This window comes from Perognathus longimembris, chromosome 2 (assembly GCF_023159225.1).
Source record: "Perognathus longimembris pacificus isolate PPM17 chromosome 2, ASM2315922v1, whole genome shotgun sequence".
In the NCBI taxonomy this organism is placed as follows: Eukaryota; Metazoa; Chordata; class Mammalia; order Rodentia; family Heteromyidae; genus Perognathus; species Perognathus longimembris.
The window spans coordinates 67,073,465-67,084,067 of NC_063162.1; the positions used below are offsets into that span (position 1 = coordinate 67,073,465).

General features: G+C 53.3%; 1 protein-coding gene across 1 annotated transcript; it reads right to left on the reverse strand.

The window, feature by feature from the left end:
• Positions 1 to 2,915: 2,915 nt before the first annotated feature.
• Positions 2,916 to 9,349, reverse strand: LOC125346650 (ral guanine nucleotide dissociation stimulator-like). The gene is made up of 10 exons (XM_048339403.1): positions 7,797 to 9,349; positions 6,922 to 7,137; positions 6,561 to 6,664; positions 6,046 to 6,106; positions 5,306 to 5,374; positions 4,807 to 4,890; positions 4,318 to 4,350; positions 3,911 to 4,032; positions 3,624 to 3,719; positions 2,916 to 3,306 (listed from the first exon to the last, which is right to left on the reverse strand). The coding sequence occupies exons 1-10, from the start codon at positions 9,018 to 9,020 to the stop codon at positions 3,048 to 3,050; spliced, it is 2,268 nt and encodes a 755-aa protein (XP_048195360.1). The 5' UTR covers positions 9,021 to 9,349; the 3' UTR covers positions 2,916 to 3,047.
• Positions 9,350 to 10,603: the final 1,254 nt, after the last annotated feature.

Sequence of the window (10,603 nt, forward strand, 5' to 3'; positions counted from 1 at the left end):
TAGGCAAGATACAGAGAAGCCACATTTTGAGAGGTCAGATTGGGAGTCAATTAAAAAGCTGCTGCCTGCAGGCAGACTCCTGTCACAGACCTGCAGCCCATGAATATACTTAACATTGTTAGAAAACTGAGCCATGACAGCAGAAGAAAGAGCAGAAAAACAATGCCAACAGCCCTGATCAGCCCCAGTGGGTTGCTGAAGTGGGAGGCCATTTTGATCGGGGGAGAGCCAGGAGATGGGACACAGCACAGGAGGCCTCGCTTAATGGCTTCTGAGCTGTCTGACCCCAAGATAGGGTCAGGTCACAGGGCAGGGTCACAGGAAACTGAGAGTCTTCCAAGACACAGGATTGCAGGGCCACACCCATCACCTGGGAGGTGGGACTTCTCCTTCTTTCACCATGAAGACAGCACCAGTTAAACCCTATTCCCTATCCACCATGTGGCCAAGATGGTACCGGGAGATCCAGCATCCTCTTACTTCACTAAGATGCTAGAGATTGAGAGAATTGCAGTTTGATGCCAGCCTTGGCAAATGGCACTGGAGATCTGGCTTTCACACAATCTTAAACACAAATGAGGTCAGGTTAGAGAAATTCTTTCCTCTCCTGCCTCAGGGAGTGTTTTCATCCTGCTTGGAAGTTGCACTGACTGTGTGAATCTTCCTCCACTGTCCATTGAGATGACCCTCTGGGGTTCTCCATTATCCCATTAGTATGGAAATATGTACTCAATGAATTCCTGTGGAATGTTGAAACTACTGCATTCCCAGGTTAAGAGATGAGGACCTGCTGGATGTTGTTATCCTCTCTTGATCTCCTGCTGGTGTCCCTTTGCCACTGTTCTGTGCAGGATTCTAGGACCACAAGCCCTACTTTCCTTGCTTGTCATGGTTGGAGTTTGGCATACTGCAGTTTGGTCCAGAGAAATTCTGCTTTTGTGAAGTCAAAGGAATTGGGAATGGCTCTGAAGGGGCCAGTCTAAAAGCCCAGGTGACTCCATTTTGACCCCAACCTAGAATGAACTCAGAGTCACCCTGGCTGATGTAGTTTTGCTCGAATTGAGCACAAACCAGAACATCAAGAGTGCGGAACTGCCCCAAAAGGGAGCGGCAATCATTTCCAGACACCTGGGCTGGCTCCTGGCAGCGAAGTCACAATAGGTGATTTTAAAAATAATTAACGATCAACTAGGTAACAGCAACAGTGCCATGGTGAAGTTCTCCTAGTATGATTGTGATCAAAGGTCAGGCATAGCCCTGTGGTTTGTGGTTTTTCCCTATAAATTTATCCTGTAAGATTGAGTCAGGGTGCTCCTGTTCAGGAGTAGCCCTGGCCGGTCAGTTCTTTCTTGATGCTTGGCGCAAAATAAAGCTCTACTTAACTTTTGCATCTTATCAGACTCATTCCTTTGTTTACGGACTTAACAATTCTTGCTCCGGCTTTCTTTTTTTTTTTTTTAATTCCAGATTTTATTATTATTGTTTTGGCAAGTCCTGGGGCTTGGACTCAGGACCTAAGCACTGTCCCTGGCTTCTTTTTGCTCAAGGCTAGCACTCTATCACTTGAGCCACAGTGCCACTTCTGGCTTTTTCTGTGTATGTGGTGCTGAGGAATTGAATCCAGGGCTTCATGCATGCTAGGCGAGCACTCTATCACTAAGCCACATTCCCAAGCCCCCTGCTACCTTTTGAAACTGTTTAGAACAATGATTAGAACTCCTCTTCCTATAATTGGCATGTGTCAATGAGGGCAACGATGCCTTCTTTTTAGGTCAGAAGGCTCTACACTGTTTGTTTCACTGAGGTGATACAGAATATTTCCTAATAGTGTTATGTTACACAGGGATTCAACCAGAGGAAACAGAGAAGCCACATCTTCAAAGGCTGAATTGGGAATCTTTATTAAACGTTGGTGACTGCGGGTAGATTCCTTTCCCAAAGACCTATAACCCTGAATGCAGTTAACACAAGGCAGAAACCACATAACCAGCACGAGAAAAGTGTTATACATAAGCAAAGGAAACACTGGGTAAATAAGACAGAATGGGGAAAGAAAAACTTAACGGGTTTTTGTAAACTGGTGAGGACTTAATTGGCAAGCTGACTCCAACACCTTGGATGGGAACAATTGAGAAAAATCAGGACCCAACTATTTAGGGGAAGCAAGATTCTCCTGGAGCTTAACAACCAATTGAAAGAATCCATCCAGCCATCCCAAGGGACCATGTGGAGACAGTCACAGATTGGTGGTTTATAAGGAAGCTTATTAGTGGGGCCATATCTCCCACGGGAGAGGGAGCAATATGGCATCTGCACTTTATCCTAGGGGTAACTTGTAAGCATGGGGCTAGAAGGGAGGCAGGTAGGTCTGGGTGGAGAGTAGGATGTCTAACTATCCCAGTGGGAACTTCAGGGCAGGGAGTAGTTCAGGTCCAGTTATGCTTTTGTGAGCTGTGGTAGATTGTATCTTCGAAGAATTATTTTATCTCGATGAAATCCCAAGGAAGGAGAATTTGAAACTTAATAACTTATCAGAGAAGCCATGTTCTGAGAGATCGAATTTTGGTGTCCTTATTGAAAGGCCTGGGAAGGCATAGGAGACTCCTGTCTCAAAGACCAGCAGCCTGAAACAGCTTGCACCAAGCTTTTAAAGACAAAGCTACTTGTTGGGTGGAGAACAAGCCTCGCCGAAACAGAGCACAAGGGGTGGGGGACCTGTTCTTCCATACTCTGCAAGACATGACCACAAAGCCTGAGAAGATATCATCTTAGAATTGGATATGTTTGAGTCTCTACCATTAACTTAAAACATACAAAACCTTGCTCTCATAGAAAAACGGTTTAAATGGACTAGGTGTGTTTTAACTCAACATTTTAATCTAAATCACCCACCCACCCACCCACCCTCCTTTATTGGTAAACCATGACATTTGAGGCTTTGCGCTTCACACACTGTGTTTGCCAGGATGCACTGGAAGTTGGTATTTTCTTCTGTTCAAATCTACACCAATGAGTGTATGCAGGCATCTGGGGTGAAGAGATGCAGCTTAGGTTATCTCCTCCTGGCCAACTCTCCTGAAGGTCTGGGGGCTCAGGAGTGGCAAGATTCCATCGTATTCTTGAAGTATCTTTGACCTGTAGATGTTTGGGGCAGACTGGTACAAACGATAGCAGTGGCAGTAAGGACGGGGTGAGTAACCCAGCTGCACGGTGGGTGGAGCGCTGCTAGTCCCACTGCGGAGCCGGTCACTTGTCTTCACCTGGGAGCTGCCATCTCTGCTGAGCTGTCTGGTAGGAGCCTGGAGACTGAACGGAGAGGCTGTCTTAATTCCAGGGACTCCCTGAGCACACATGGCTGCCCCAGACCCCACTGCCCTCCCACCCCCATGCCTGAGGTAGCCTTCATTATTCTGCTCCCTTCCAAGTAGCCCATCTGCCCAGTGCTCTGAGGGCCACCATGTGAGCCCAATGAAGAAAGTGAGCTGGGCAGAGCTCAGGACACACAGCCTAAGCACAAGGTGGCTGTGTGGAAGTAGGTGGGATGCCGGGGCCAGTTTCTCGGGTTCGCTATGCCACCATGCAGACCCTTGTGATTCCCTTGCCCAGTGGGCCCAGGCACTCACTGTCTTGAGGGCTTCCTCATGAGAGGGCTCCACCTGGGGTTCCTGTCCAGGCAGCATGCCCTGACGGGAGGCTCCAGCTCCATAGACAGCTTGGCACTAAGACAGGAAGTGGCTGTGAGGATAGCAGGCTCCACACTGGGGCTCCCTCCCAGGAAGCCTGGGGACTCAGGAGCCCCTGCACCCTGCCTTCCATGGGCCCCAGTGCGATGCTGCCTCAGGATACAGGCTGTCAAGGTTGGTTCTGGACATCCCCATGTTTGCTGCCCCCAGGATCCGCTGCAGCTCACCATTCACTTTCACTGAGGCGTTTCAGATTGGTGAACCATGACACAAAGTTCACCTCAGGAACCACATGGAGCTCCTGACACGTGCCCTGCAGTTCCTTGATGAGGGACATCACCTTGAACTCCTGGTTGAGAGAAAGGCCAGGAAAGTGATGGGCGTAGACCAGAGCAGGATAGGCCTACCCTGGGGTCTTTACCTGGGCTTACTCTCCTCTCTCTGTCTCACACTCAGTGTTCTCCTCATTTTTCTGCCAGGATGCAGTGCCCACCCCCAGGAAGCTGTCCTAGATGCCCCCTCAGGACCCCATGTCCTATCCTCTGTACCAAATGTGGCCATCTTCAGAGGCAAGGAAGGACCTCAGGGGCCTGCACAGCTTGCCTCCCTGTGGTGGAAGGCTTCATCTTCTCACCTCTCGTCTTTGTTTCATGGATATCCAAGTGCCCTGAAAATCAAAGAGCCAATGTGTTTGGAAAATGGGGCTTCCACATTGAAGGCAGCCTGGTCACTTTGTGCCCCCAACTCAGGCTGGCAGAGGGCAGCATGGGTCCACACCTGGACCAGGGTTGCTCTCAGTCTAGGGCAAGGAGTCCCTGGGGTCTCAGGACAGGGATCTGACTGCTCAACAGTCTCTGGACATTGCGTTCACCCAGGCTTCCAGTGACAAGGCCACGCTAACCCCATAGGCTTTGTCACCTTAAAGACCTGGTGTCACATTCTCACCCTCCCTTACCACCCACTGAGAAACGTCCCCAAGTCATCAGCAGGGGGGATGGCTGTGGTGCTTGGCACCCTGGGGCTGGGGAGGACTGTGTCCCTTGCTGGAGGTCAAAGGGTCAAGGTCAGCAAGACACTCCTTTCCCCAATGTGATTTCCCAGCCCGAGCCCCCTGCTCACTCACATTCTTGGAGTCCTTGTCTTTTTGCAGTGAGGCCAGGTGTGTGAGGATGGTGCCCAGGTGAGGGACCGTGCCCTCGGGATAGTCCTGTGGCAGTGGGTGGAGAAAGATCAGAAGGGTCCTCTTAGGCTCCTCCCTGGCCTCCCCACATTTACCCCATCCCCATGGAGCCAGCCACCAGGAAGATCTTGTGATACACAAGCTCATTCCCCCAATGATCCACCCTTCAAGCCCAACCCAAGGCCTCAGCCCTGCATGTGGGAATCACTCTGGGTCTGTTTCATTCCTGGGCTGGCCCTTGACAGATGTGCAAGCTGTGTAGCCCAGACCATCACCTTCCACTGAGGTGGCTGCAGCTCCACATGTTGACTCTGGCAACATGCCAAGTGGACGGAGGCCAGGTGTGATGGGGAATTCAGGGAGTGGGCCAACAGGTTGGCTGGGCTGTGGGAGTCCCCTCCACTCCTCCTCGAAGTGTCTGGCCTCAGGCATATACACTCACCAGTTCCTTCGGTTTCCTCTGGCCTCTCCTGAGTTTCTTCCAAATGGCCATATATTTGGATGGTCGCCCCTGGGAGGATTTCACATGCAGTTAGAAGACACTTATCCTCTCACCATCCAACACTCCAGAGTCCCCACTTGCTATATGTTGGGACAGCCACAGCCTTGTCTCTAGTATCTCAGGCTCCAGGTAGCCATCAGGACTCTTTCCTTGGGATGGTCAGAGATTCGACCAAGGCCTGTCTACACTGTGGTAGTGGACATTTGGATCCCCAAAAAGATTTCCCTCCGGCTGCCTGGTCCCGAGGACTCCCCACCCCTCCATCCCAACCCCATGTTCCTGGCAAGGCCTCTGTCCTGGGATGTGGATCCCACATAGAATTAGAGCAAGGCATGATTGGCTGGGTATAGAGAGGCTAGCCTCTTCATAGGCCACCCAGTAGGAGGAAGGTTGATAGGAAATCCCAGCAGGATGCTGGAGATCTCCAATCCTGACAGTTCCTCCACCTTCAGACACCCAAGTTGGCTCCTCTTACACTCATTCACTGTGTTGCCAGGGTTGGCCTTTTGCTCCCCTTACAATATACCCCATACCCAAGCATAGAATAGATGCTTCTGGTTTCTTAGGAGTCATACAGAATTCATACATGATTCCCACTACAATTTGGGAAAGGGAATCAATGGGGAGAGAAGTCTTGCCCTTCCTCCCCTGGACAAAACTTATTCCAGGGCTCACGGCACCTTGTAAATTGTCTCCTTGGAGAACATCCTCTTCAGCTCCTTGAAGACCGCGAGACTGTCCCTGGAGGATGGGCAGAGACAAGGTAAAGGTGGGAGAAGGAGGGAGAGGAGGAGTGTGAATGGATTTCCTTTTTGAGGACAGACTTTATCCTAATGGGAGAGGAACTTTGGGTGTGGCTCTTGCGGGGCCCTTAGGGCCCATGGTCTGGAGCAAAGCCTTGTGGGAGAACCCACTGAAACCCCCCCCCCCCTGCAAATTCCAGAGTGTCTTTGTTTGCAGAACCCTGTACAGACTGGTGTGGCTACAGTGTCTACAAAGGACAAAGTCCACTGTGGCCTTGTGCCATATGTGACAGAAAAGGAAGCCGAGTCTAGCAGGCAAGTCCTGGGCCAGGCCCCAAGGTGTCTGAGTTGTGCAGAGTTGCAGTGCCTGTGCGGGATATTGCCATGGGGCTCCCAGAGGAGGGCTGCTAGGCTGAGGAACCAACACTTGCCCAGGAGAAAGGCACACCCACCTGGACACAGCTCTCCACGTCCTCTTCAGGCCTTGGAGAGGGCTGCTCTGCAGAGCAGAGAGTACTGCGAAGAGGGAGCAGACATTCCTCAGCAGATGGCACTGCTAGGGATGAGAAATGTGTGAGGTGAGCTGTGGAGCTAGCTCCCGTGCTCCTGCTTGGGCCCTAGGGCTGGGCCTTGTCACTGGGCTGAAGGGTGTGGTGCTTGGGGGAGATGGCAGAGCAGGGTTGCAAAGAGCCCAGGCCAGGGCAGAGCATGGGCAGGGCTTCAGGCCTCAGGCAGGGGGCTGTGAGTGAGCAGCAGCCTCATGGCATGGGTGGGAGAGGGAAGAAGGGTGCCTGGGCCCCGGCTGCAGCATACCAAGGCCACCTCTATCCAGTGTTCCACCACCTCAGCCCTCTCTGCAGCCTGCGCACTGTGGTCCCCCAGACAGGTGGTGATGACACAGCTGGCCACTTGGTCGCAGTGCGTCAGTATGGCAAGCACAGTGGGTGCCAGGCGCTCCTGTCTCTCATCGTTGGGGTCTGCTCGTACGTAGTGCAGGCAGTGGTAAGGCTTGAGCTTCTTGAAGAGCTCCTGGACAGAGGAAGTGAGTGGTCAGTGAGAGTCTGCCCTGAGGCACCCAAAGCCCCTGGCTGGGCAGGGAGGCAGAGCTAGGGACTGGGGCTCAGGAAGCTGAGGAGTGTGTCTAGGGTTTCAGGAATCTCCAGGGTCTGCTTCTGGATCATTGAGAGCCCGGGAATGTGGGTGAACCTAATGAAAGCATGGGGACACAGGAAGGAGGTCACCCTTTTACTAAGGTGATTTCTTTCTGCCAACCTCAGGTGCCTCGGCCTGCACGCCCCAGGCAGGGCCTGATTTGACTTTCCCCATGCACCTCCCTTCTGTCTCCAGTCCCCTGGCATTTGGGCTCCAACCTCAGGCTGATCCTGTGTGTGTGCCAAGAGATGTCTAGAGTCATCAGGACCCTAGTGTGGGCAAAGGGTGCAAAGGCCAGGGGAAAGACAAATGGGACTAGGGTCCTGCCTGCTCCTCCATGTCAATCCTGGAGCCTTTTGGATCCATGTGGACCCTGTGGCTCCCAAGGGCCCTGTGGAAGTGGAGATGGCTTGACTGGGATTGGCAACCGTCAAGCTGGGATATGGAGGAGAAATCTCCTGGGCAGGGAAATGATGTGTTTGGGCAGTAGAGGTGGAAAGGAAAGACTGCAGGCCCACACCTGCCTAGCTCCTCACCACTGCCATGAGGGAGAACTGCTCTGCCTTCAGCTCAGGCAGCCACTCCAGCACGTGTGCTCGGGTCAGGTCATTTTCAAAATCCTTCATGGAAATCTGCGACGGCTCCCTGGAAGAAACCTGAAAATCCTCCAGGTCCAGGAACTCCCTGGGAGCTGGCTCTACTTCAGCAGGCATGTCTGCCTCTCGAGCTGGAGGTGGAGCGGGCTCTGGCTCTGCAGCACAGAGCAGAGCAGGATGGGTCTCATCAGCCACTGGCAGGTCGTGCTGTGCATCCATGGCACCAGCTGCATCCGAGTCACCTCCTGAATCTGTGGCATCCATGTCTAGGTGTGCAGTTGGGACGGCTGCCACATCCAGGGTGGTGGGTAGAGGCTCTCGTGCAGATGGCTCTGGTTCCTCATCAGGAGGAGGAAGCCAGGCGGCCTCTCCAGCAAGCGAGCAAGACTCCTCTTGCTCCACACAAGGACCCAGAGCAGAGTCCAGTCTTCCATCGCCTGGGTCCTCTAGCTCTGGCCCTGTGTTATATGATGCAATCGCCTGGGGAGCCTCTGGCTGAACGGCACATGCTTCCAGTGCTGGAGCGCATGTTGCAATTGGTTCAGCCTTGCCCTGAGGTGGCTGGTACTTTGGAGTGGACACTGACATGGCCTCTCCTTCTGCATGGCCTGGGTCCTCTAGCTCTGGCCCTGTGTTATATGATGTAATGGCCTGGGGAACCACTGGCTGAACGGCACATGCTTCCAGTGCTGGAGTGCATGTTGCAATTGGTTCAGCCTTGCCCTGAGGTGGCTGGAACTCTGGAGGGAACACTGACATGGTCTCTCCTCCTGCATGGCCTGCTGCTTGGATTCCTGGCGCTGAAGTTGTTGGTGCCACTGGGCTAGGTGACCCAGGCACAGAGCTGCATGTCACCCCTCCTAAATCAGATAGAGGAGCTGAGTCTTGGAGTTTAAGCTCCAGACTTGGTGCTGGGGAAGGGGAAAGGCTGTGGGTCATGGACTGACCTGCAGATGGCTCCATCAAAGATGGTGCAGGGGAGCCAGAATATCCATCTCCCAGTGGCTCATGCTGGAGCTCCACAGCATGTCCTGGGCCTGAAGGGGGTTCTGAGGCTGTACTCAGTTCTAAATATGACTGAGATGGGAGGATTGCTTCCATGCTGGGTGTTGGAGCCAGTGCTTCAGGTGCCCATTCTTGTGCACTTGCATTGTCTGCAAGCATTGGGACTGTAGGCACAGCTGCAAGAAAAGATCCACTCCAGGACCGCCTTCCCCTCAGTCTTTCCTAATGCCAGAAGACCCTTGCCTCCCTGACAAGCACCAGTGCCTCCGTTCCACCCCAGGGAGCCTTGCCAGGCTTCCTTCAAGGCCTCTGGATTCCCTGGCTTTCTCTCTCCTGGGCCCATGGTAGGCCTGAGCTTTCTTCAAGTGGACAGAACTCAGAATCTCACAGCGGTTGTCTCCTGCCCAGCCCATGTACTCACCCTCCAGCTCAGGCTGCTTGGCATGCATGTGCTCCAGCTGGGTGAGCAGACGGCGGGCCTGACGCTCCTCCAGGGACCCGGGCATATTGTGGTGTAGGTACTGGACTAGCTGATTTAAGCAAGTCGCATCCTGTGCTTGAAGAAAGTCTTCTGGGTATTCCTTCATCCAGGAACCCAGGATGAATGAGAAGGCTCTAGTTGCAGGGTGGGAGGGGGGAACAGCAGAGTCACAGGCTGGACCTCTCCTCTCAGATCCCCTCAAGCACATGGGTGGGAGCTTTGCTCCTGAGCCTGCTCATGTCCATAACCCAGGGCAGGCCTGCTGACCTGGCTGGGTTCCAGGCAACCTCTACAGGAGGGTGAGACTAGACTTAGATCACAGGTGTGAGCACCACTCTCCCCTTCACCAAAGCCCCACACCCACCTCCATGTGTCCCTGGGTGCCCTTCCCAAAAGGTCAACTCTGGGCTGCGTGGTCCTGTTTCTTGGTACCCCCAGAACCCTGCACGTCCTCACTGAGGCACTTCCAGTATGCTTCATGAAGTCCTTGAGCCTTGTGTGAACTGTCTTTGTCTGACTCTTGATACAAGTAACACATCCTGACCCTTGAGCCCTCACTGAGCCCCAGGAAACCTACTGAATGCCCACGATGAAGCAGGGTGTGCCTCCCCCTTCTGTGTAGCCCTGATGTTTGCCAGGGCAGGCAAATGTGCCTGGGCTGTCCCGGTGCCAGAGGCCTCTCCCACTCTCCTCTGGCACAGAGGATCACAAACCTAGCTCCTTGTGTGGACACATTTCTGCCTGGAATCAAGCCCTCCTCCAGGAATCTCAAGTCAAGTGGGTGCCATTTGCCTTTGCCCAAGCCTCCCCAAGGCCGGCTCTCCAATGTACCCGCCCTGAAGACAGATGGTCTCCATCTTCTCCCAAGCCCACTCACTGTTGAAGCTGCTCCTGCGCTCCTGCCTCCTCATCGTGACGATCAGCAAAAGAGCCGTATCTAGGGGACACCACGACATGTCACTTGCACTGTGTCTGCTGGTGACATCTACACTTCCTGGTGGTCCCTCTGAGCATTGGATGGAGCTCAGGATGACAAGAATCTCCCTGTTCTTTCCACTGAGTGGGGCCAAGGGTCTGCAAATGCATCCCCACACTAGACCGTGAGCCCACTAGCTTCCTTCCACCTAGCTCAATGGGTGCAGGGTCTCTTCGGTGTCCCCATTGGGCTTCCCAGTGTGGTTTAGTTAGGTCAGGAACTGACCTCTCTTCATGAGAGAGGGGGCAACTCCCAGCAACACCCACAGTACTGGCTACCCTGGTG